The 27689-nt window shown below is 41.9% G+C and overlaps 1 protein-coding gene across 1 annotated transcript; it reads left to right on the forward strand.

The window, feature by feature from the left end:
• Positions 1-5638: 5638 nt before the first annotated feature.
• spcs3 (signal peptidase complex subunit 3) lies at positions 5639-27635 on the forward strand. Its single transcript, XM_060924894.1, has 5 exons — positions 5639-5909; positions 14793-14866; positions 15866-15942; positions 16040-16155; positions 27419-27635. The coding sequence occupies exons 1-5, from the start codon at positions 5767-5769 to the stop codon at positions 27549-27551; spliced, it is 543 nt and encodes a 180-aa protein (XP_060780877.1). The 5' UTR covers positions 5639-5766; the 3' UTR covers positions 27552-27635.
• The last annotated feature ends 54 nt before the right edge of the window (positions 27636-27689 follow it).

Below are 27689 nucleotides of genomic sequence, written 5' to 3' on the forward strand. Positions count from 1 at the left end.
CCGAACACAGAGCGCCTTCCCAACGCGCATGCGTGAACCGATCTGATCCGCTCTGAGGCCAGCCGTTAGTCTGACTGGACGCACGTGCATGGTTATAAATCTTATACATTTAATTTAATTGGAAAAAATATATATTTTTGGACAAATGGAATTATATTGTTTTCTTATTTTTTTTATGATTAATTCTGAGAAATAATAGATATTTTGCGTGGCGAAATACGAGAAGTCCACTTGGTGGCGCTCAAACCTTTATTTGCACGTCACGTGACTTATTTGAAATTCCAGTCTTAACATTAAAGCACCAAGAAGTTTGTTTTGATCACATTTACACTACCGTTCAAAAGTTTGGGGTCACTCAGACAATTTTGTGTTTTCCATGAAAAGTCACACTTTTATTTCCCACCATAAGTTGTAAAATGAATCGAAAATATAGTCAAGACATTTTTCTGGCCATTTTGAGCATTTAATCGACCCCACAAATGTGATGCTCCAGAAACTCAATCTGCTCAAAGGAAGGTCAGTTTTATAGCTTCTCTAAAGAGCTCAACTGTTTTCAGCTGTGCTAACATGATTGTACAAGGGTTTTCTAATCATCCATTAGCCTTCTGAGGCAATGAGCAAACACATTGTACCATTAGAACACTGGAGTGAGAGTTGCTGGAAATGGGCCTCTATACACCTATGGAGATATTGCACCAAAAACCACACATTTGCAGCTAGAATAGTCATTTACCACATTAGCAATGTATAGAGTGGATTTCTGATTAGTTTAAAGTGATCTTCATTGAAAAGAACAGTGCTTTTCTTTCAAAAACAAGGACATTTCAAAGTGACCCCAAACTTTTGAACGGTAGTGTATAAATTAATATTTCTGTATAAATAAACAGATATTCTTCAAAAAAGTTAAACAACAACATAATAAGATTGATTAGATTAGATTCGAGGGTGGCACGGTGGTGTAGTGGTTAGCGCTGTCACCTCACAGCAAGAAGGTCCGGGTTCGAGCCCCGTGGCCGGCGAGGGCCTTTCTGTGTGGAGTTTGCATGTTCTCCCCGTGTCCGCGTGGGTTTCCTCCGGGTGCTCCGGTTTCCCCCACAGTCCAAAGACATGCAGGTTAGGTTAACTGGTGACTCTAAATTGAGCGTAGGTGTGAATGTGAGTGTGAATGGTTGTCTGTGTCTATGTGTCAGCCCTGTGATGACCTGGCGACTTGTCCAGGGTGAACCCCGCCTTTCGCCCGTAGTCAGCAGGGATAGGCTCCAGCTTGCCTGCGACCCTGTAGAACAGGATAAAGCGGCTAGAGATAATGAGATGAGATGAAGTATATACATATACAAATATAAAAAGAGTAAGCTATGGGGAAGGGAGGAGAGAGAGGAGGGGGGGAAAAGGGGGGGCAGCAGGAGAGATATTGCACTTTATATTGCACATTGTCTGGTATTGCTTCTTGTTAGGCTAGGCTACTGCTCCTTCCCGTCCTCTGTCCTCCTGTTACTCCTCCTCCCCCCCCCCCCCCCCCCCCCCCACCCAGAGAGGAGTTGCACAGTCTGATGGCGTGAGGGACAAAGGAGTTTTTGAGTCTGTTCGTCCTGCACTTGGGAAGGAGCATTCTGTCACTGAACAGGCTCCTCTGGTTGCTGATGACGGTGTGCAGAGGGTGACTGGCATCGTCCATGATGTTCAATAGTTTGTCATAATAATAATAATAATAATGGGCACCATTGGTGAGAGTTGAGTGACAGATGAGGTACAATTATGGGTGAACTACTCTACAGATCTAGGCCCTGTCCACACGGCAACGGATTCAGGTGAATCTGATAAAATTGGTTATCGTTTCGGCCTGGTGTCCACACGGCACCGGCGTTTTGGGTGCCCCAAAACGAAATCTTTTGAGAACGGGTTCCAGAGTGGAAAAATCTGGCAACGGCGCCGTTGCGAAGTCGTCTGGATGAGTAGAACGGATTTGTTTACGATGACATCACAACCACATGACTGTCAGTGCTTCACGCCGGGTAGAAGTGTAACGAACTCGATGCGAGTTGTCAACAAATCCTACAACTTGGTTCATGAAACGCGCTTACAAAATATTTTTACTGTGAATATTTATTGTGTAATGGTGCAAAGTGAGAGAGAGCGAGAGAGAGAACAGCCCTTACAGCAGAGTCAATCCCGCCAGCAAAAATAGGGAAAAAAAAGGAGCGATCTCACCTCTTCAGATGTTGGTTTAAGTCCTACAATACATTCCTCAAAAAGGGCGTAGAAGAACAAATTAATCCATCAACATGTAGCATTCAATTTATTCCGGACCATTAAAGACGCCGCCTTCCGCGTAGAATCATACGTCATCCTCGCCGCCATATTGGATGGGGCAAAGTGGAGAATAAAGACGCCTCATTCATGTGCTGCGTTTAGCTGTACCAACAGGTTTGCCGTCCAAACGAGATCACATGGGATTACCTTTCACAGGTGAGACTGGAAAAATACTTTTCATTGTATTTGGTCATTATAACGTAATTTTACGAACAGATTTTTCTGACTTTGTGGCTAATATGAAGTCTCGCGCATAATAGTTTATGCGCATGCGTCCTTACTTCTTCTATTGTTCTGGTGTCTCTGATGGGACCGTCTTACAGCGCACCTAGAGGTGTGGCATGTGTATTGCATCGTTTTCAGCAAGCGTTGCGTTGCCATATGTACCTGATATTTTACTGATCCGTTGCCCATGTGGACGCGATATTTTTTTTTTTTAAATCTCCTTGCCGTTGTCATGTGGATGTAGCCCTAGTCTACGGAGCATGACTGTCCATTCGTAAGTGGTAATACCCCTCTCTGACACCCCATTAAAGTGAACAGTATGGGTATTATACAGTATGCGGATGCCCATTCCATTAAACTTTAAAATATAAAACTGATTAAGGAGGTTTCTGTTTGGGTTTTCTTATTATTATCCATCCATCAATTATCTGTAACTGCTTATCCTGTGCAGGGTCACCAGGCAAGCTGGAGCCTATCCCAGCTGACTATGGGTGAAAGGCAGGGTACACCCTGGACAAGTCGCCAGGTCATCGCAGGGCTGATACATAGACACCCATTCACACCTATGGTCAATTTAGAGTCACCAATTAGCATGTCTTTGGACTGTAGAGGAAACCGGAGCACCCGGAGGTGTAGAAATGTGCAGACATGGGGAGAACATGCAAACTCCACACAGAAAGGCCCTTGTCCACCACTGGGCTTGAACCCAGAACCTTCTTGCTGTGAGGCGACAGTGGTAACCACTACACCACTGTGCCACCCTTCTAAGAAGAAGAAAGAAGAAACCTTTATTTGTCACATGCACACTTCAAGCACAGTGAAATTCATCCTCTGCATTGAACTAATCTGAAGCAGTGAACACACACACACACACACACACAGAGCAGTGGGAAGCCACACCACAGCACCCGGGGAGCAGTCAGGGGTCAGGTACCTGGCTCAAGGGCACCTCAGCCCAAGGCCACCCCATGTTAACCTAACCGCATGTCTTTGAACTGTGGGGGAAACCGGAGCACCCGGGGGAAACCCACGCAGCATGGGCGTAAAAATGCGTATGGACAGTATGGACGCGTCCATACCAATATTCAGCTGAGTTTAAAATGTCCATACCATTTTTTAATGGAGAAGCCGCGATGCGGGAAACGCTGAATAAAAACACCAAACGCGGTATCGCTTCCAGCTGTTTTTCAGTTGTGAACAGACCTCTCAAAGATGGCTGACTATTGGTGGGGACAGCAGGTAAAAAAGCTTTATGAAGCTTTGATTGGCCCACCTCCCGTTGCCTTGACGTTGCTATGGTTTTTTGTTGTCATTGGCTGTAAGCAGTAGCAAGCGGTAAAATCAGCATCCAGCTCGCTGCTACAGCAAAACAGCACACAGGCAGTGATGTCGGGCAATAAAAGAAAACGTAAGGAGGACATAAGACATTATTTTACCCAGTCAACGATAAGCTATTCAAAACAATGTTAAATGTTTACTTATATTTACTGTAACAGCAAGGAGTTTCTGTTTGCAATCTCTCTCTCTCACACACACACACACACACACACACTAATAAATGCTTGTAGGTAATGCTAAATGTTTACTTATATTTACTTTTTTCTTGCTCATTGTTTGCATGTATATGCATGTGTATATGCGTATGTATGTAACCTCTGCAATAAAATGTGAAAATGTAAAAATGTGAAACAATTGTCACTTAACCCTTTCAACTTAATGAATAAACATTTTTGCAGAATGCACTACAACTACCAAAGCTCTTCACACTTCTCCCACCCATACCTACATTACTTCCAGATTCTGAAACTGCAGTAACTCAAAAGGAAGCACATGATGTTTCAAATGTGTGAAAATAGTAAAAGTTGTGTGAAAATGAAGCCGCAGCACATAATTGATTGATTGTGTTGTTGTATTTTGGGTAGGTCATCCACTACAGCGAAATTCACAGCAACTTCAATGTCCACTTTCTCTGTGTGATAATGTATTGCCCGTATACATGCAGATGTTAGCCTAAGTCTAAGTCTAAGTGTACCTGGTGCTAAAAATCAAAATAACACAAAGGAATGGACAACCAATCATTTGTACAGCGTAGGCCACATTTCGTGCGACAACCATGGCGCTTGGCCAAATTATGTCCCCACCAATATCAACACCGTTTTTACGCCCTTGCCACGCAGAGAACATGCAAACTCCACATAGAAAGGCCCTTGTCCACCACTGGGCTTGAACCCAGAACCTCCTTGCTGTGAGGCAACAGTGGTAACCACTTTGCCACCCTTCTACTATTATTATAATAATAAAAAAGTGAGCTATACATATAAATACCTGAGAAACTCTGTGTTAATTCTGGGTTAAACTGAACAATATTACTTTGGGTTTTGATCAGGACTGCAATCAATCAATCAATCAATCAATCAATCAAAACAAAACTACTTATTATAAACTAACATAATGTCCTTTATTTGTAAAGGTAATATTTGTCGATTATCTTTTTAGCAGATAAAACGAACTAGCTAATTGATATAATACATTTAAAATAAATAAAAACATTGCAGGGGCGGCACGGTGGTGTAGTGGTTAGCACTGTCGCCTCACAGCAAGAAGGTCCGGGTTCGAGCCCCGTGGCCGGCGAGGGCCTTTCTGTGTGGAGTTTGCATGTTCTCCCCGTGTCCGCGTGGGTTTCCTCCAGGTGCTCCGGTTTCCCCCACAGTCCAAAGACATGCAGGTTAGGTTAACTGGTGACTCTAAATTGAGCGTAGGTGTGAATGTGAGTGTGAATGGTTGTCTGTGTCTATGTGTCAGCCCTGTGATGACCTGGCGACTTGTCCAGGGTGTACCCCGCCTTTCGCCCGTAGTCAGCTGGGATAGGCTCCAGCTTGCCTGCGACCCTGTAGAACAGGATAAAGCGGCTAGAGATAATGAGATGAGATGAGAAAAACATTGCATGGATCAGTAGGTTGCCACAGTATTATATGAAAGACATCTCCATCATCCAATCAGCGCTCTTCTCGTAGGCATAAACTATTAACCAATCATAGAGCACAACGTGTATAGGCTCTAACCAATCACTGTACAGGAAGGCGGGCTTTATTTGAATACGGGTATGGAAAGAAAACTAATAACACGTCAGAAAACCCACAAGACTTCCTGTTTTCAGACTTCCTGTAGCTCAGAGCTGTCGCAGAGTTCGTAAATTAATTGTTATTAGTTTATTTTGAAGGAGATTTAATAATGAACACGGTTTTATCGAGAGCGAATTCTTTGTTCGCCTTTTCTCTCAGCGTAATGGCGGCTCTCACTTTCGGCTGCTTCATCACCACAGCGTTCAGGGACAGAAGCGTCCCGGTCAACATCCACGTCTCCAAAGTGCTGCTGTGAGTCTCAGCGCCTCATTTATTCACTTCTGCTGCTTCACATTACACATTCCTGCAGCATTCCTGTCTCTGCGTGTCCTTATGGCTGCAGCAGCAACAATAAACCCGCAGGAGCAGGAATAACACGACAGCTGGGCTAAATCACCACATTAAAGGGGCAGTAAGGGATTTTGATGAATGTAATATTTGTACAAATGTTCTGCAAAATATGTAGAGCGTGGTAAATAAATCAGGGTTTAATCTTTGATCCCAGGACTAAAGTATGATATTGATGAGAAAATCTCATCTCATTATCTCTAGCCGCTTTATCCTTCTACAGGGTCGCAGGCGAGCTGAAGCCTATCCCAGCTGACTACGGGCGAAAGGCGGGGTACACCCTGGACAAGTCGCCAGGTCATCACAGGGCTGACACATAGGTGGGGTTTACATTAGACCGTATCAGCGGATCATCAGATTAACGTTTTTAAAACGATTAGCGTGCACATAGCAACGCCAATACACGGATACGCTCGGCTCCGCAGGCATCCTGCGCTCCAAATCACTCCACCCTGAACAGCAAGTGCCCTCTGGAGGGTGCGCACTCCGGCCCTGCGCAGCTCACAGAGCACGCGAGTGAAGCACACGAGCAGTGATTCGGGACTGAGCCGCTGTGTGTGTGATCCCAGTGCATATCGGGCATGCGCGTCACTTACCACTTGCAAGTGGAAGGATGGCAAGCCTAAAGACAATCATAACTACACAATGGGCAGTATTTGCATCAGTATTTGCAGTATTTTCATACTTTTATACTCTTTAATGAAAGGTGATACAAGGCGGAAGTCCGCGCCGTTTTTCAGCAGTCGCGTCACATGACCAACGCCAGCGAATCAGGAAGGTGGATGTCTCAGTGACGTTGTCCAATGACGATGCCAGCTAGAGCTCAGCACAGCGTATCCGCGTATTCTCAATGTTTACACAGCACCGGACCAGACACGATCTGGATTGAATACGTGGACGCTGGCGGATTCCCGTTTCCCGGCGTTTCCAGGCGTTTTAATGTAAACGGACAGTGCATCCGCGAAGAAAACGAGACAGATACGGTCTAATGTAAACTTGGCCATAGACACAGACAACCATTCACACTCACATTCACACCTACGCTCAATTTAGAGTCACCAGTTAACCTAACCTGCATGTCTTTGGACTGTGGGGGAAACCGGAGCACCCGGAGGAAACCCACGCGGACACGGGGAGAACATGCAAACTCCACACAGAAAGGCCCTCGCCGGCCACGGGGCTCAAACCCAGGACCTTCTTGCTGTGAGGCGACAGCGCTAACCACTACGCCGTCATACCGCCTCTAATCTCATCTCATTATCTCTAGCCGCTTTATCCTGTTCTACAGGGTTGCAGGCGAGCTGGAGCCTATCCCGGTGGGGTACACCCTGGACAAGTCGCCAGGTCATCACAGGGCTGACACATATACCCTGTCCGCACTAGGGATTTTGTACGGAAGCCGAGAGAGGCCCTTCATATAATCTTTTTTTATTCACCTTGTTATCCCGAGATAACGACATAATTAATTCAGGATCTTGAGAAAACAACACAACTAATTCGAGATCTTGAGAAAACAAAACCGTTATTCCGAGATCTCGAGAAAACAAAACAATTATTTCATGATCTCAGCTGGATCACTGTATCTCCGTCGGTAGAGACGAAGCCGGGCCAGTCTTCTGCGGAGGTGCCGCGGACTAATTTTGAAATTATCCCTTATTAAAAGACTTAATGCAATCTCTCCCTGTGTCAACCCCTGATCAAAATATTGCCTTATTAGGTGATCGATTATTCCAGACATTCTAATGACCAACGTTGCGTCTATACAGAATGAGAAATAGCCCCAAAGTCAGCATATCACAAGTCTCTTGGCGCACCTGAATGAATCATTTCTCAGCTGTTTACTCGAGATCATGGAATAATTGTTTTGTTTTCTCAAGATCTCGAATTAGTTGTGTTGTTTTCTCGAGATCCTGAATTAATTATGTCATTATCTCAGGATAACAAGGTGAATTAAAAAAAAAAAAGGATTATATGAAGGGCCTCTCTCAGCTTCCGTACTTTTATACCGATATGATACTACTTCGTACCGCAACACCTGTCCACACTAGCAACTATACCGGTACTGTAGCGGTATAACTGTATCCGTACGAAACCCACAAATGCATGGGTTTCGTAGCGGTACAGTATCGGTACTGTAGCGCTTCGCTGTAGTGTGAACAGATGAAGCGGCTCTGTATCGATACAAATATAACGCGCATGCGCAAAGTCTCACACCTCAATCGATGTCTTCGCTGAATAAAATAGTGAAGAACGGAGATTCGTTTTCTTTGTTTCTTTCTCAACTGCCTCGCGCATTTTATACGATTCGACTGAATAAATGACCACCAGAAATACAGACTGTACACTGACAACAAAAAGCGCACGCACGTTGTTTCATCCGCCATATTCTCGGAAGGAAGTTACTCGGTAACCATGGAAACATTTCGCGCACGCGCATTTCATTTCAACTACCTTGAAAGAAAACCGCAAACATTTCTCGCTAGTGTGGACAGATGCACTAAACTGTACCGCTATAGACCCCTTTCACTGACGTCACCCGAAACCGGAAGTAAACAGACCCTGCGCCATTTTGGAAGACCAACAAACTCGTGATTAGGGGGAAATAACGGCAGCGGTATGTGAACCCACGAGAATAAAGTGGAGTGGCAAACGACTTAAACAAACAAATCTGAGCTGTTTTATTTATGATTTATTGGCCCAACAGTAGACTTGAAAGAAACCTGTGTGAGACTTGGCAAAAAAAAAAACTGTGGATATAATGGATAAGTCTGTGCATGATCTGCGGACACTTTGAGGTAAGCAAACGCAAGAAATTCAGATTTAAAACATGCTAAAGTGGCCCCAAGTTGATAACTGTATGAGGAGCAAGCCTCCCAGACTTCTACAATTTAATAATAATAATAATTTAGGATGGTTTGGGGCTTGCTCGCTGCTGCCAGGTTGGTTGTTGAGTAGCCTGACTGCTTTTTTGTTTTTTTTTCTTGCGTGTGGTATCATTGTTGACGTGAGGTTGTTTTTTGAACATGCCAATGCGGACACGATTTCCCCTGATGAGTTATGACTTCAGATGCGATGCGTGTGTGGAGTCCGCGTGATATGTGCGTAAGATAGGCTTCTCATGTGTTTGGAGATCCGCGCTCCGAGACAAGCGCAAGCCCCCCCCCCCCCCCCCCAAGGGAAAAAAAGGGACCCCCCCGAAAATATCGGCATAGTTCGAACACTGAGTGTAGGCACTGGGTGTAAACAACAAATAGTTTACAATGTCTGGGTAGCAAACAGATGGCAGAATTGGTGTCCGGTCCTCCTTATGTTTCCATTCTCCCTTGCCGCGAGTCTTATCATATGGGTCAAACCCATCAATCACAGCCAGTTTCTCCACATACCGTGCCCTTTCTGCAGCTGGTAATGTACTCACATAACCAGAATTATCAGCCATCGTGTCACTTTACTCTCGCTCGTACTTTGTTTTATATTGTGAGTGCATGTACTTGGTCTTCCAATATGGCGCCTAACAAAATCTCGCGGCGTGGTGACGTCATGTGAAAGGGGTAGATACAGTTATACCACTATCGTACCGGTATATATGTGAACACAGCTATAGACACAGACAACCATTCACATTCACACCTACGGTCAATTTAGAGTCACCAGTTAACCTAACCTGCATGTCTTTGGACTGTGGGGGAAACCGGAGCACCCGGAGGAAACCCACGCGGACACGGGGAGAACATGCAAACTCCGCACAGAAAGGCCCTCGCCGGCCCCGGGGCTCGAACCCAGGACCTTCTTGCTGTGAGGTGACGGCGCTAACCACTACACCACCGTGCCGCTGCAATTGCTAAATCTGCATATGAAAGCAGTGAGAGGGTGTTGACATCTCGCATACTTTTCAAACTTATGGGGGAGAAAAGCGCGTGAATGACATTTTAAGAAAAAAGAAACCTTTATTTGTCACCTGCACACTTCAAGCAGAGTGAAATTCATCCTCTGCTGTAGATTTAACCCGTCTGAAGCGGTGAACACACACACACACACACACACACACACACACACACGGTACTAGGGTGCATCAGTTGCCCCCTAAAAATGAAAAGTTCCTCCGATCATGATGCATTTTTGTTTTTATGTTCCTTTTGGTAAGAAAACACACTGGGTGAAATATTTTTGACAAAATTCAAAAGTGTAATGGTGGCACCAGGAGCTCAAAGTTATGGAAAAAGCTGCTATTTTATGACTTTTATGACAATTTCGATCACTTTTCATGAAACATTATGGCACCTTATAGAGTATACCAAATATCTTAGATACACATTTTTAGTACATATTCTAAATATATTATCAAGCACAGTTTGAGTTTTAGCTGTTCATTGAATCATTGTTCAAATACTTTTAAACAATACAAATGTATTATGAATCACATTAATGCTTCTCAATCCCTCGCAAAGGTTCTTAACATGATCTCTGTTAAATGGAGTCCAACATTGTGATTCAAACCTTACGCGAAAACATAAAATAACCGTTTTTTGGCAAAAAATGAACCTCGTGTAAATGAGACGCGAAGTCATTTAACATGTAAGAAAACTCCGCGTCGTAATGAATGTAAACGATGAACATGGCTGCTGTTCGTGCTAACAGCTGTCGAGTAGATGGCTAGCTTTAGCAGTCCGTCTGATCACGTGCAGTGAGTGCGCAGGTAGGTCGTCCAATCGCTTCATTTGGTCCGATGGGCTTTTTACAGCCCTGCGACTGCCACGTTTGATGGATTTTTTTTTTTTTCTCCCTGTCGTCCAAGCATTTGGATGACATCATTCATTGTTGTTGGGATGTAAAGAGAATTTTAAAGTGCATATCACGGGTAAATTCAGGAACAAGATCAATGTAATTCTCTTATTTTATATTAAACTTTGGTCAAATATCTGTAACATTCTGCATTCTCTGCAATTTTTTTTTACCTTGTGCAATACCAGAAAAATTCGGTTGTAATCGAGCCATTTGAGGCAAATTGGTCCGCCTCTGAAAAAACTTACCATTTGGATTTCCCGGCAAACACTGATTTTCGTGACGTTGCGTGCGGGACGCCTCCTTCTGAATCCTACGTCAGCACTGGTTTGTTTAGGCCAAAAAAAAAAGTGTTTCCGGTAACATGAAATACTAAAATAAGGTCGGTAGGTAGGAAAGGTTTTTTTTTTTTTTTTTTTTCTTCTTAATTTTTTTTTTTTTATTTTGTTCGAAAAAATTAACACAAGTAAACATCTTACAAAATAGTATTTTGGCACAGAATCCTTTATACCACACGTCATAATAAAATAAGTGTTTTAAATCTTTAAACGAATAAAAAAAATATCGCGAGAGTTCGAGTTATGATCTACGGAAGCGATATTTCATGATATTTTCATGTAATAACGTGAAAACACCTTATCGAGAAATAACGTGAAAATAACGTCCTAGGCTACTTCCATTAAAAGCAGACGGCCTCGCCTAGCCTACTGTAGAACTTGGGTCGAGCAAAAACACCGAGCAAAAACATGGCTGAATCCTGAATGACTCCTATTTGTATAATGTATATATATTGTATATATGACTACATAGGCGGCAAAACGTAGTTTTTTTTCCTGCCATGGAAGTGCACTTGTATACTGAAAAGGAAGCAATTTGCATTACAGCCGTGAATGAGGATTCAAAATGGCGGCTCGGCTCAGTTTTCCCTTCCTCCTTCAGTATACAAGTGCGCTTCCATGTTTATGCAGGAGGGCGGATAGAAGTGGCAAAACATTTTACTTTTTATCGTTTCTTTCACAACTTGAATGCATTGAAACAAAAAATTATGACAAACTAATGCCTCTTACACTAAAACATCGAGGGAAATTTGTAATAAAAACTTTACGGTCGGCAATTTCGACGCGGAAATTCTCGATCGGTCGGGTTACCGGAAACACACTTTTTTTTTTTTTTTTATTTGGCCTTATGAGAAAACAACCTGGTGGTTTTCTGCAAATTTCTTCAACGTTATCACGTAATTATTAAAATGGTTAACAGATGTATCGTAGGAGGGTGTACCAACACCAATCATGATGGGATTAGTACTCATCGTTTCCCAAAAGACCGGACAATGAGAGAGAAATGGGAGCGCTTGGTCTACAGGTAACGTCACGAATCTGGCTCCAGACTCCCTTGGGATTTTTCCAGATGCGTTTTGTCATTTTATTTTTTTCTGCTGTAGACAGATGGCCTTGTGCAAAATTACCCTTCTGGATGAGTGTGTAAAGGGACATTCTTTCATATTAAAAGAAATTGGTCCAGAATATGCCCTTTCAGAAACATGACTAAACAAAGCTTCTAAAATATTACCTACTTGAGTTTTAACTGTTGGAAGCTAATTTTGGTGGGGTTGGGGGGGATGACGGTTGACTGCTCTTACCTTGCACTTTTGATCTTCTGTCCAGGCTCCTGAATAGCAGCGTGACACGACGCTCATAATTACGTGTGTTATGAGTAGCACGCTGTGTGAGCACAATCGCTATCAGGCACGTTAAAATGTAAATAACTTTTCTAGAATTTCACCAAAACTCATTGAATTTTCAGCATTGTAAGAGAACTCCCTAAAGTATTATTCAGCAAAACCCCAGAATGATGCACAAATCTAGAATTTTTAACAGAATTTTAGTTCTTAAAATTTAACGTAATTATGGACGTCACGCGTAACATTTACACCCGTGAAGAATCACTTTGAATGCTGTTTTGAAAGTTTTGATCAAATATTCTCTATAATAAAAAATCGCTTAAATATTATAAACACAGTCTTTTAATGTATCAAAAAATAATTTTGATAAAGCAAGGAAATTCGGAAGAAATTTTTTTTCTTTTGCTTGTTGTGCGCGTCACGCTACCAAAATCTAACTAACCCCTTCACAAACAATTCCAACTTTCATGGACTTGTAGCGCGAATAAACCTTTCAAAAATATATATAATACTTCTCACCCAGTAAATTAGAATCCTGGTGATTTTATATCCTCGTAGATCTAGAGATTTAGTCGATTTAGTAAATCCCAAACGCTGTGAAACACGCCAGCCATCTATGGTGAGAAGTGCTGCTGTAGTTGAGAAACTCTCATTTCTCCCGCTTCCAACGAACTCCGTGACCCAGACCAAAATAACAAGGTCATGCTCATCACTTAAGGATGATTTATGCCAAGTTTCACGGAAAAATACAGCGAAAAACTTGCTAGAAGCATTTTTCAAAATCCCAAACATTATGAAACATTTCTTGTAGGGTTTCAGGTTACAAATTTCGAGAATGGAGAAATTGCGGCGCAAAAGTTTGCCACTAAACTGGCGAAAATACGCCATCCTAGCGAGTTTCACAACCGAACTAGGCTACGTGACAGTCCGTGACCACCCAGGAATGTTCTAGAAGGTACGCTTCTAGGCACGTGCGATCGAGAAAGACGCCACGTGAAGGTAGTAAAGGTAGTATTTCCACTGTCTTATGATGTTTTTGCTTGTTTTAGCGCGATAAACGGTGCATTATGGGTAATCATTAAAATGCTGATTTCAAGGTTAAAATGGGTAAAAACAACTAATTTATATAGATATTGTAAAAATTGTGCCTAATAGTTATTTCAGTACATAAAATCAAAACCTGAATTTTTAATTTTTTTCCCTATGTTACACTGTTGTGCATCTATAGATGCCTTTCACATGACGTCACCGCGTCGCGAGATTTTGTTAGGCGCCATATTGGAAGACCAAGTACATGCACTCACAATATAAAACAAAGTACGAGCGAGAGTAAAGTGACACGATGGCTGATAATTCTGGTTATGTGAGTACATTACCAGCTGCAGAAAGGGCACGGTATGTGGAGAAACTGGCTGTGATTGATGGGTTTGACCCATATGATAAGACTCGCGGCAAGGGAGAATGGAAACATAAGGAGGACCGGACACCAATTCTGCCATCTGTTTGCTACCCAGACATTGTAAACTATTTGTTGTTTACACCCAGTGCCTACACTCAGTGTTCAAACTATGCCGATATTTTCGGGGGGTCCCTTTTTTTCCCTTGGGGGGGGGGCGCTTGCGCTTGTCTCGGAGCGCGGATCTCCAAACACATGAGAAGCCTATCTTACACACACATCACGCGGACTCCACACACGCATCGCGTCTGAAGTCATAACTCATCAGGGGAAATCGTGTCCGCATTGGCATGTTCAAAAAACAACCTCGCGTCAACAATGATACCACACGCAAGAAAAAAAAAAAGTCAGGCTACTCAACAACCAACCTGGCAGCAGCGCGCAAACCCCAAACCATCCTAAATTATTATTATTATTAAATTGTAGAAGTCTGGGAGGCTTGCTCCTCATACAGTTATCAACTTGGGGCCACTTTAGCATGTTTTAAATCTGAATTTCTTGCGTTTGCTTACCTCAAAGTGTCCGCAGATCATGCACAGACTTATCCATTATATCCACAGTTTTTTGCCAAGTCTCACACAGGTTTCTTTCAAGTCTACTGTTGGGCCAATAAATCATAAATAAAACAGCTCAGATTTGTTTGTTTAAGTCGTTTGCCACTCCACTTTATTCTCGTGGGTTCACATACCGCTGCCGTTATTTCCCCCAATCACGAGTTTGTTGGTCTTCCAAAATGGCGCAGGGTCTGTTTACTTCCGGTTTCGGGTGACGTCAGTGAAAGGGGTCTATAGCGTGCTACTCATCGTGTATGGGTGTTTTAACGTGTCTAATTCTCATGTTGGTGTGTGTTTATGCTTTCTGTCCTCTCCAGAAAAAACGTGGACGACTTCACGACAGCAGGAGAAAGGAGTGATTTGGGCTTCGTGACCTTCGACCTTTCTGCTGATATCCTTTTTTTGTTTGCCTTTTTAAATTAACTTAAAATGCGTAAAAGCTGACCTTGCATGCCTGCAGCCTGTTTTGTAAAAACCTTTACTTTTTGTAAATGGGTAACCAAGGTTGAAATCTCACCCCTTTCCTCACGAAGGTAGCAGGGATGGCAATTTTCCGCCGAACGGCGGAAATCCGCCGTTTTGAATTTCAATTTTATCATTTTTGTGGAACGTCTAAATCCGTAGAGAAAAGTTTTAGGGGGGGTTAGGTACCTAACTTTTATTGCTGCTACCAAGATTAGTGTCAAATCGTATCTAAACCACATGTCTCGCGAACAACGGAAGCTTCTATATCGAGTGTAACAATGAACAAGAGGGCTCTGATTGGTCCACTCTACATCCGCTGTACACGCGCTTCCGCTTCCCTACTTTCCCGGTTTGGTTTGTTTTCACGACCGGCATTTTTAAAAACACGAGCGAAGATGGAGCAGCACGAAGAGCGGTTGATTGAGGAAGTACGGACATCTATACGACTCCAGTTCTAGTCATTATAAAAAAAAAAAGTTCTAGTCATTATAAGTAACCGGAGGATAAACACTCCACTAACCACACCCACCAACTACTCCTAGCGACTTCGCGCCCCCTTGCGTTGTGTCGGTGAATAACTTTAGATACTTACTTATTTTTATCATGTATTTTTCACACAATATACATGTAAAATGGCTAGAAAATAGGTAGAAGAGGCTAAAAAGGCTAAAGCTTCAGGGGGGCGGAGCCCCCCTGAACCCCCTGTTCGGAGTTTCAGCTGAAATAAAATTTTCCTGTTGCCATCCCTGAGGTAGATGATCAGAGTGTGTGTTCGTGTCAAGACCAGTCAGTCTCTCATAGTCTAAATCTGTTTGTTGAGAGCCCTCTAGTGGCCAGGACCCTGAGGTACATGTCGGTGGTGTGTATGTGTGTGTGTGTGTGTGAGAGAGAGATCTTGACGTTGTTTACCGTAACACATCGTCACATCTGCAGCCGATATTTGACTGGAATGTGAAGGAGCTCTTTCTCTATCTGTCTGCTGAGTATTCGACCAAAAGCAATGTAAGGTTTCGTACTAACACACGACATAATACACACCAGTGTCACCGTGCTGTATTAACGTGTGTGTGTGTGTGTGTGTGTGTGTGTTTCTCCTCAGGCATTGAACCAGGTGGTCCTATGGGACAAGATCGTTCAGAGAGGAGAGAACACCAAACTTCATCTCAAGGACATGAAGTCCAAATACTTCTTCTTTGATGATGGAAATGGCTTGAGGTACAAACCTTCATCATCATCATGTCTAAATTCACCTCAAAACTCGTACTGCAGCGTCTGAACGAGGAGAAGACGCCTCCATTTTAACCCTTTCATGCATAAATTATTTAAAGCATATCCAAATTCTTTGGCCGTGTCCAAAATCACTCACTCGTTCACTCCTCCCTACTCACGATCTAGGGAATTATTACTGTATATCAAGGACTATATAGTGAGCTCATTGGTAAAATATGTATATTAAAAAAAAAAAAAAACTTTCAGACACTACGCTGTCACGCCGCTATTTACATCGTTACTGTCGCACAATTAAAACAGACGTGCCGGATCAGTCGGCTGTGGGTTTTCATTCAAAATAATAAACACGTGTGTATTTTTGTGGTAAATCCATATTATACTGGGCACATTTCCCACATTAATCAATACACAGTACTTTGTTGTACTCTGCTGCATCTTTCAGTTCTTTTAAATCAAGGCTGAATACTTTTTCTTCTTTCCTGCTTCCTTTTATTAAATCAAATATGAGGCTTTTGATTAATTCCTCGCTCTGCACTGTAACTTTTATTCTTGTTTTTTATTATTATACCCCTGCTCTGCAGGAGCGGGGTATACTGGTGTACCTCTGTCTGTCTGTCTGTCTGTCTGTCTGTCTCCGTCCATCCGTCTGAAACACTGTTTTTCTCAGCAACCACAAATCGTAGCCACTTGGTACCAAACTTCAGCTTGGGGTTCTATACCACGTTTAGCATTTTCAGGTCTGTCACACATCGACTTCCTGTTTACCGACTTTTTACGGAACATATAGAGATCTTGCAGTCACGTGACCGGAAAGTACACAGCCGCCATCTTGTCGGTCAAAAACACCGCTGAATACTGCTGCACTCGTGTACAGAATGGATCAATTTCAACCGACGGACTACACGGCTCATTTTTCTAATGAACAGATAACTAGATATATGTCTAAAATAAACGATCTACAGATTAGTGACCCTTATCAATTACCGGACGTAGTTTTCACGACCGTGTCAGTGGATATTGAACTGCCAGAGGTGGAATACCCAGACGTGTATAATTACCTCATTAACTTTCCCTCGCTGTTCAGTGGTGAAGCACTGCGTGCTTATAAATCTCTGGACAGTTATCTTTACAGAAATTCAGGATTTGTCAGCAACTCAGATGTTGCATCTTGTAAACCAGAAAATAATCCTCATTGGACGGGTAAGTCACTTAAGTATTGCGTACTAATACTATTTATATCAGTATCTAGTATAACACTGACCAGCCGATTATAGACTAGAATAAGGTAATTCCAGCTGTAATTCCAAATCGTCCGTCTTGTTTACCATGGATCTGGCGTTGGAGAGGTAGAGGCTTGGCAGTGGAGATTTGAGTGGCTGTTTTCTGAGCTTAGTCAACAGGCCGGCTCTGCCTGCAGCCTCGCTTTTGCTTCCGCTCCCGATGCTGCCTCCTTCGCTTTGCTTCCGATAACAATCCACGGAGACCCCGCTGGTCTCGCTATCTCGTCCGGAATGTTGTGCATGCGATGGAAATCGCTACAAACCGTCATTTTCTGCTGGAAACCAATGTCCAGTAAGTCCATACGGTTTTAGTGGATATTGAAGTCCGGTACAGACGAACAACACGCAAAAATACACATAAAAAACGTGCACAGGTAGGGAGAGCTTGTAGCCGCAGCCGTTGTAGTAGAATTGTATATGGAGCACTTGCATGTGACGTCACAGCCGATCCAGATTGTGACAGACGCCATCTTGTCGGTCAAACGCCATATTTCCGCCTTCTGCTTCTACCTTTTCTTCTGGAAAACCCTACTATATACAGTTCTACTACAACGGCTGTGGCTACAAGCTCTCCCTACCTGTGCACGTTTTTTGTTTTTTGTGTGTATTTTTGCGTGTTGTTCGTCTGTACCGGACTTCGATATCCACTACAACCGTCTGGACTTACTGGACATTGGTTTCCAGCAGAAAATGACGGTTTGTAGCGATTTCCATCACATGCACAACATTCCGGACGAGAAAAAAAAAAAAAACATTCCTGACGAGATAGCGAGACCAGCGGGGTCTCCGTGGATTGTTATCGGAAGCAAAGCGAAGGAGGTGGCGCCGGGAGCGGAAGCAAAAGCGAGGCTGCAGGCAGAGCCGGCCTGTTGACTAAGCTCAGAAAACAGCTACTCAGATCTCCACTGCCAAGCCTCTACCTCTCCAACGCCAGATCCATGTAAACAAGACGGACGATTTGGAATTACAGCTGGAATTACCTTATTCTATTCTATAATCGGCTGGTCAGTGCTATACTTAAGTGACTTACCCGTCCAATGAGGATTCTTGTTTACAAGATGCCACATCTGAGTCGCTGACAAATCCTGAATTTCTGTAAAGATAACTGTGCGGAGATTTATAAGCACGCAGTGCTTCACCACTGAACAGCGAGGGAAAGTTGATGAGGTAATCATACACGTCCGGGTATTCCGCTGGCAGTTCAAAATCCGGTCGTGAAAACTCCGTCCGGAAAGCCATAAGGGTCACTAATCTGTAGGTCGTTTATTTTAGACATATATCTAGTTATCTGTTCATTAGAAAAATGAGCCGTGTAGTCTGTCGGTTGAAATTGATCTGTTCTGTACACGAGTGCAGCAGTATTCAGCGGTGTTTTTGACCGACAAGATGGCGGTTGTGTACTTTCCGGTCACGTGACTGCAAGATCTCTATAGTAGGGTTTTCCAGAAGAAAAGGTAGAAGCAGAAGTAGAAGGCGGAAATATGGCGTTTGACCGACAAGATGGCGTCTGTCACAATCTGGATCGGCTGTGACGTCACATGCAAGTGCTCCATACGGTGTATTTTGACACCATTTCAAGAAGCACGATGCTATTTCTAAATGAGTTTACCAGGATGCTGTTTGAAATCCCTGGGGAGAGACACGGCTCTTTACTTACTTGTTTCAGGGTTTATTATTTGTTGATGTCAACATTTCATCATAAGTGTCCTGTTCCTTCGATCGCTTGCGTTCTGATATAAGTGAGCAGTAACTCACAGTTGAGCTTGTATTTTATCTGTCGTCTTCTATTTTAGCTTGTTTTCTATTCTCTTTTTTTTTTTAATCGGACTTGAATGTCCGTTTATAATGTGTTTCTTCCTCCGCTCGTTCCATCCTCTGGTCCCCAAGCGCGACCGCGATGCATGATGGGATATATTGCTACTTTTCATGATGCATTGTGGGATACTATGCGTCCACTAGGTAGGGTGTAATAATCCTCACTATACATTCAGACAGCACTACGAAATGCCGAACTCGCGCTATAGTCCGCTATATAGTGAGTGATTTCGGACACAGGGTTTGTGTGTTTAATTACTGAAAATTGCACATCTTATGAATTTTCTAACACTACGTTCACACTTCAGGCTGAAGTGACTCAAATCCGATTTTTTTCGCCCATATGTGACCTGTATCCGATCTTTTATTGACAATATGAACGACACAGATCCGATTTTTTTTCAAATCCGACCCAGGCCGTTTGGATATGTGGTCCTAATTCCGATTCCTATCCGATCTTTTCATATGCGACTTCAGTCTGAACCGCCAGGTCGCATTCATCCGACTTACACGTCATCAACAAGCCACAAACGTCACTATTCTGCGCTGAAGTAGGCGGCGGGTCTCTTAAAAAAGTTACAACAACATGGCTTTGATGTTCCTTTGAACGGAGGTTGCAGTCACTACCCCGCAGAACGCCTGAGCCAAACCCCTTGCCCTCTTCCTTCTCAACCTCCTCCTTAACATCAGGCTATTGTGCATGTTCTGGCTCCGTCGCAACAACAACTGCATCATCGCCAGGTACTCCATGCTGGCTACTGTCATACACAGGAAACTTTAGGTTACTTCCGTAAACACTGACCATGCTCACTGCGTGTGACGTCGTCGTATCCTGCAATGCGCATGTGGAACACTTTTAGGTCGCTTTTCGTTCATACTGAGGATCACATACAAGTCGCATATATTTGTTAATGTGAACGACCTCACAAAAAAATCTGAATTGAGCATTGCAGTGTGAACGTAGTGAAAATATCACATTTTAAATCGTAAACGACTTTTCTGTGTGTAGGAATAACAGGTTTGTTTTTTTTTTTGCTTGTTTGTTTTGTTATTGGATAAAACATAGCTGGGGAAAAATGGGCATAAGACTGTCTAAGTCAATAAGGCTGCGTTCAGTCCGAATCTGATTGGGATCCGATCATAAGTATCAAGTCTGGACAGTTAAAAATCACGAGACCCGATTTTTTACAAACAAATTCACTTCCGACCACATCCATACGTGATTTTGAAATATGATTCAAATCCCGTTTTTGCAAATCCGTTTAGGTCTGACTGCTCTGATCAGATTCCAGGTGGTTTGTTTTTGTTTGTTTGTTTGAAACATCTGTGATTTTTGATGCCATGGAAATTTAATGTCCGTCATATGTACAGGTGGTGCACGAAATAAAGCAGAGCAGGCACGCCGCCGCCTCTGTCTCTGATGCGGTCTCATAATTTTTTTTTGGGGGGGGGGTTGTTTTACAATCAGGGTACGCAAGCTAAAAATCACATTTAACACTTATTATCTTCAATATCAAAAGGCTTGACGAAATAAACTTGGTTGTTTATTGTAGCCCTGTGATAGCTCTATTCACCATGCAAAAAAAAAAAATTTGGTGATGACGTTATTTTTGGTGACTGTATGGCAATATATGTCATATTTAGCGAAATTACTCGTGTCATTTGGAAAAAGTGCTTTTTTGACCACAGGTAGCTCCAAAAGGGATGCACTTACATCGTTCTTTATACCAGAAAACACATATTTGGTTCCATATCATTGGAAACATAGTTAAGTTTTAATGTTGACCGCCAGTAAGTTTTCAGACTATTTTGATCAAATTAGTATGTGGGTCAGTCCATGAAATGGGGTTACCAAAATGTGACATAGAGGGAGTCACTTAAAACAATTTACAGCTGAAAACAACTTTTATTTCCATGAAGCATTGACCATATAAGAAAATATAACATAGTTGTTAAGATAACTCCTGCTCTACAATGTACCGGACTTCAATATCCACTACAACCGTATGGACTTACTGGACATTGGTTTCCAGCAGAAAATGACGGTTTGTAGCGATTTCCATCGCATGCACAACATTCCGGACGAGGAAAAAAAAAAAAACATTCCTGACGAGATAGCGAGACCAGCGGGGTCTCCGTGGATTGTTATCGGAAGCAAAGCGAAGGAGGTGGCGCCGGGAGCGGAAGCAAAAGCGAGGCTGCAGAGCCGGCCTGGTGACTAAGCTCAGAAAACAGCTACTCAAATCTCCACTGCCAAGCCTCTACCTCTCCAACGCCAGATCCATGTAAACAAGACGGACGATTTGGAATTACAGCTGGAATTACCTTATTCTATTCTATAATCGGCTGGTCAGTGCTATACTTAAGTGACTTACCCGTCCAATGAGGATTCTTGTTTACAAGATGCCACATCTGAGTCGCTGACAAATCCTGAATTTCTGTAAAGAAAACTGTCCAGAGATTTATAGGCACGCAGTGCTTCACCACTGAACAGCGAGGGAAAGTTAATGAGGTAATTATACACGTCTGGGTATTCCGCTGGCAGTTCAAAATCCGGTCGTGAAAACTCCGTCCGGAAAGCCATAAGGGTCACTAATCTGTAGATCGTTTATTTTAGACATATATCTAGTTATCTGTTCATTAGAAAAATGAGCCGTGTAGTCCGTCGGTTGAAATTGATCCATTCTGTACACGAGTGCAGCAGTATTCAGCGGTGTTTTTAACCCTAACCCCACAATGCATCATGAAAAGTAGCAATATATCCCATCATACATCGCGGTCGCGCTTGGGGACCAGAGGATGGAACGAGCGGAGGAAGAAACACATTATAAACTGACATTCAAGTCCGATTTAAAAAAAAAAAAATCCATAAATATTTACCCGGTTGCTAATGTAACAAGGACACGAAGAAGCTTTTAAAAATAAAGGAAAAATATTGATAAAATCAATTTTTTGCTTTTATTTGCTTACTTTAAACATTAACACTGAATAAGAATTCATTAGAAATATTAGTTCAACATCATAAACACTGAAAATATGAAATGCCAGTATTTCACAAACTTCATAAAATCTCTAAGATTTGAACAATAACAACAGTCATTAACAGGAAACAGTTTCATCCTATATGGGGTAAATGAGATTATTGAATTCATTACTTTACTTAGTCACACTTATATCTGCACTTCTCTAGAGCACGCGTTGTGGTGTGTGAGATCCCGCGAGAAGTTATCTCGCGTCAGGTCAGCTGACCTAGATTGAGTAAATAGGTCTCGCAGGTTGTGAACGAACCAGGAAGTGAGTGGGCGCTAAGTTAGGATGTGAGAAAAAACATCGATAATTTCTTTTATTGCCGTTTGTTTAAATTTCTACCTACATTGTTTTATAGTATATTCTTTATATTAAAAACATCAATCATGATTTCAACTCGTTTTATCATTTTTTATAAGCCTGGTTTCTAACGTAACACGGTAGGACATCACAATGTTACGTTCACAACCTATTTTTAGTGGATGAATTCGAAGCTAAATAGTTTATAGAACCTTTTTAACTTTATGTGAGTGTAAAACTAAATAGCAAGTACCATGAAACTAATTTTATTGAAATTCTCAGAAAGTAATGAAGGTTTATTTAAGCTCAAAGTCAGCAAATATTCCATGTCACAAAAAACGTGTCATCCGTGTCCAGTCACAGGGGAAGAAAATGTTTCACATTTCTTTATTTCAAAAGAAAACTTCATTTTTTTTTAAATTTATTTTATTTCTTCAAACAATATTTATGGATAATCTGCTAAATATTTCTTTAAATCATGGAAATCAAAGATGAAATGATTATGTAAACCCGGACCAATGAAAAGTAACATCATTTCATGGACTGACCCATGTAATTGTCAAAAAAATGTCCTCTCCGAGACGGCTAATTTTTCAATATAAAATAACATATCTAACATGATTATTTTCATCCTAAAATGTGGTCAAGATATCAGGACATAAATATTAGAGACAACTAACACAAAGCTTACAGCCTTGTATTTAAAAGCACTATGGAAGTCGTGGATTCTGAATTGTCAAAAAAAAAAAGTCCTCTCCGAGAATCACTTCATTTGTTTCTCCCAGCCCTGCTTAAAGCTACACTTAATCTTGTTATAATACAAACTATTACACACGCCTATCTGTTCTTTAACTCGTCCTTCACTTAAAAACTGGTACAAGTTTGAATCAATTTGAATTTTGGACCCCTGTGACACAAACCTTGTACCCTGATTGTAAAACAACCCTTTTATAAAACCTGCACCGCTGCTCCACATCGCCACGTGAAAGGGAGGAGAAAAAAAAAAGCAAGCCCATTTCATTACTCTCCATATTAGTTTGTTTTTATCAGTTACTATAGCAACCAGTGTGAATAAGACTGAAAATGAGGATTTGTACAAGGACATGCAGATCGGATCTGATCACTTGCAATGCAGTATATAATGTGGACAGTCAATCAGGAAGATCAGATATGCAAATAAAAGGGATTTGGACTGTCGGTCTGAACATAGCCAAAGAGTCTGTGAACGTCCGTAAGCCTCTTAGTAAGTCAGTAAGACTCTCCGCAGGTCATGAAGGCTCTCACAGGGATGAGAATTTTCCGCCGATTGGTCCGACTTTTTCAGACCAAAATGATCGTTTTTGAGATCGATGTAAATCCGTTGAGAATTTTTTTTTTGGGGGGGGGTATGATTAACGATCTGTGGTCACCTTATAACGCAGACATCCCAAGTCTCCCGGAAGTTCCGGGAGTCTCCTGCATATTGATAGACGCGAGCAAGAGCGTGTGCGCGCAACATTAAGGTCTGCATCACGCATCTTAGAATGTGCGCGCGCGAGGGGGTGCATGAGGGAGACTGTGTGCAGTGTTGCCAGATACTGCTGACGTTTTCCAGCCCAAAATATGTTCAAAACCCGCCAAAATGCACTTAAAACCACCCAATCTGGCAACACTGCCTGTGTGCCTGTTCATGTAGCGCATGCCAGACAAAGAGCATCTTGATTGGGTTACTCAGCAAAATAAGCCAATCAGCTTTCAGTGTGGGCGGGCTTTTATCTCTTTTCTCGAGGACCGGAGTTTTCAGTTCAGTTGAGTCAGTGCAGCCTACAGGATCGGCATGGCAGAGAGAGAGAGCGCGTCCCAAAAAATATATATCAATTACATGTCATATACAAGTGTGTATCTTTTATAAATGAGGCTAGCTTATCTAATGTAGCATGTTGGGGAGAATCATAGTATCATATCTATATTTCTGATGAAATTTTAAGTATGATAGCATGTATAACTCTCCTACTTATTGCTCATTTCATAGGGGGACGGGGGGGAATTGCTGGCGTGTGCCACGCGGGAGCGTCTGCCCAAATTTTTTAGGCCGAGATGAACTTATAGTTTTTGATTTAAAAAAAATTTCCAATATGTAATGCCCATTGTACACGCCTGTTCTTTAACTCAAAATCACCATCTCGATCTTCAAATTGACCGTATGGTATCTGTATTACATTACACAACATCCTGTCCAGATAAAACCTAGTTAGTACACACAACAGTTGAAAGGGAAGTGATAAGTGATGTTGAATGTTGCCTGCTTAATATGCAAGACCTCCTGCTACCATGATAACATCAGAAGAAAGCTTAAGAGAATTATATGACAGAACTTTTTTCTGGTTTGCACTTCATTGTAAAGGATTAGAGTATTCAAAGACATGAATAGCTAAAATGCAGAAATATAATACTGTAGAGCTCGTTTATATTAAAAGGTGCATTGATTTTTTGAAATCGTCAAATGTGAATTGATTAAAAACAAGTCTCTTGTACCATATTAATCATTTTCACCTGGTAGTCCACCAAGAAGGGGAATTTATTTCCAAATACATTGCAAATTTTTGCTGATAAAATTAATGGTTTTGGGGTAAAAAAAAAAAAAATAGCCAAAAATCATTAGCCCCATGCCCTGGTTTTTTCAGACTTTTAAAATGTTTTTCATTCTCATCCCTGCTCTCAGCAAGTCCGTAAGATTCTTCAAAAGTGAACCATATGCTGTACATGAAAGGGTTAAATCTGATAGAGGGAGAGTAAAGGAAACTTTATCTGTCCATTTTTCTCTAATGTTTTTTTTTAAATAAGCCTCTCCATAATTCCGTAAGGTTCTTCATAAGTGGACACTATACATGAAAGGGTTAAATCTGACAAAGAGAGAGAGAGAGAGATGAAATGAGTCCTTGTTTGTCTGTAAACATCGTTTTCATTTACTTTTTGTGTAGAAGCCCTATCGGTAGTGCACTAGTCAGACCAGAGGTTGGAAATAAAATGGGAGAAATATATATACACACACACACACACACACACAGTGGTGCTTGAAAGTTTGTGAACCCTTTAGAATTTTCTATATTTCTGCATAAATATGACCTAAAACAACATCAGATTTTCACACAAGTCCTAAAAGTAGATAAAGAGAACCCAGTTAAACAAATGAGACACAAATATTATACTTGGTCATTTATTTATTGAGGAAAATGATCCAATATTACAGATCTCTGAGTGGCAAAAGTATGTGAACCTTTTGCTTTCAGTATCTGGTGTGACCCCCTTGTGCAGCAATAACTGCAACTAAACGTTTGCGGTAACTGCTGATCAGTCCTGCACACCGGCTTGGAGGAATTTTAGCCCGTTCCTCCGTACAGAACAGCTTCAACTCTGGGATGTTCGTGGGTTTCCTCACATGAACTGCTCACTTCAGGTCCTTCCACAACATTTCCATTGGATTAAGGTCAGGACTTTGACTTGGCCATTCCAAAACATTAACTTTATTCTTCTTTAACCATTCTTTGGTAGAACGACTTATGTGCTTAGGGTCGTTGTCTTGCTGCATGACCCACCTTCTCTTGAGATTCAGTTCATGGACAGATGCCCTGACATTTTCCTTTAGAATTCGCTGGTATAATTCAGAATTCATTGTTCCATCAATGATGGCAAGCCGTCCTGGCCCAGATGCAGCAAAACAGGCCCAAACCATGATACTACCACCACCATGTTTCACAGATGGGATAAGGTTCTTATGCTGGAATGCAGTGTTTTCCTTTCTCCAAACATAACGCTTCTCATTTCAACCAAAAAGTTCTATTTTGTTCTCATCTGTCCACAAAATTTTTCCAATAGCCTTCTGGCTTGTCCACGTGATCTTTAGCAGACTGCAGACGAGCAGCAATGTTCTTTTTGGAGAGCAGTGGCTTTCTCCTTGCAACCCTGCCATGCACACCATTGTTGTTCAGTGTTCTCCTGATGGTGGACTCACAAATATTAACATTAGCCAATGTGAGAGAGGCCTTCAGTTGCTTAGAAGTTACCCTGGGGTCCTTTGTGACCTCGCCGACTATTACACGCCTTGCTCTTGGAGTGATCTTTGTTGGTCGACCTCTCCTGGGGAGGGTAACAATGGTCTTGAATCTCCTCCATTTGTACACAATCTGTCTGACTGTGGATTGGTGGAGTCCAAACTCTTTAGAGATGGTTTTGTAATCTTTTCCAGCCTGATGAGCATCAACAACGCTTTTTCTGAGGTCCTCAGAAATCTCCTTTGTTCATGCCATGATACACTTCCACAAACATGTGTTGTGAAGATCAGACTTTGATAGATCCCTGTTCTTTAAATAAAACAGGGTGCCCACTCACACCTGATTGTCATCCCATTGATTGAAAACACCTGACTCTAATTTCACCTTCAAATTAACTGCTAATCCTAGAGGTTCACATACTTTTGCCACTCAGAGATCTGTAATATTGGATCATTTTCCTCAATAAATAAATGACCAAGTATAATATTTTGTCTCATTTGTTTAACTGGGTTCTCTTTATCTACTTTTAGGACTTGTGTGAAAACCTGATGATGTTTTAGGTCATATTTATGCAGAAATATAGAAAATTCTAAAGGGTTCACAAACTTTCAAGCACCACTGTGTGTGTGTGTGTGTGTGTGTGTGTGTATGTATGTATGTATGTATGTATATATATATATATATATATATATATATATATAAATAAATTGTGTGTGAGAGAGAGAGCTATATAACCGTTTATGTGGAACTGTGTGTAAAATAAACTTTTTTTTTTTTTTTTTCCCCTAAACCCAGGGCGAATAAGAACGTGACTCTCTCTCTCTCCTGGAATGTGATCCCAAACGCTGGGATCTTGCCGTTGGTCATGGGCTCGGGTCACTTCTCCGTGCCGTTCCCCGAATCATACGAAAGCAGCAAGACTTACTGAACCGTCCTGAACCATCTTCATCAATGCTGTGTACTGTTGTGGGTTTTTATAATTAAAAAAAAACAACGCACAAAAACAGTACAACAGTGTGTCTGTCTTTTTCACACACAGGACAGAAAAACGGAAGCGCGTTACAGT

Source organism: Neoarius graeffei, chromosome 7, assembly GCF_027579695.1.
Source record: "Neoarius graeffei isolate fNeoGra1 chromosome 7, fNeoGra1.pri, whole genome shotgun sequence".
NCBI classification, from domain to species: domain Eukaryota; kingdom Metazoa; phylum Chordata; class Actinopteri; order Siluriformes; family Ariidae; genus Neoarius; species Neoarius graeffei.

What these genes read in the sequence shown, in the direction of transcription:
- spcs3 (XM_060924894.1), top strand. Translation starts at nt 5,767, where the DNA reads ATGAACACGGTTTTATCGAGAGCGAATTCTTTGTTCGCCTTTTCTCTC. An exon ending in CACGTCTCCAAAGTGCTGCT is followed by an intron (nt 5,910 to 14,792) that starts GTGAGTCTCAGC and finishes TGTCCTCTCCAG; the next exon opens with AAAAAACGTGGACGACTTCA. An exon ending in GACCTTCGACCTTTCTGCTG is followed by an intron (nt 14,867 to 15,865) that starts ATATCCTTTTTT and finishes ACACATCGTCAC; the next exon opens with ATCTGCAGCCGATATTTGAC.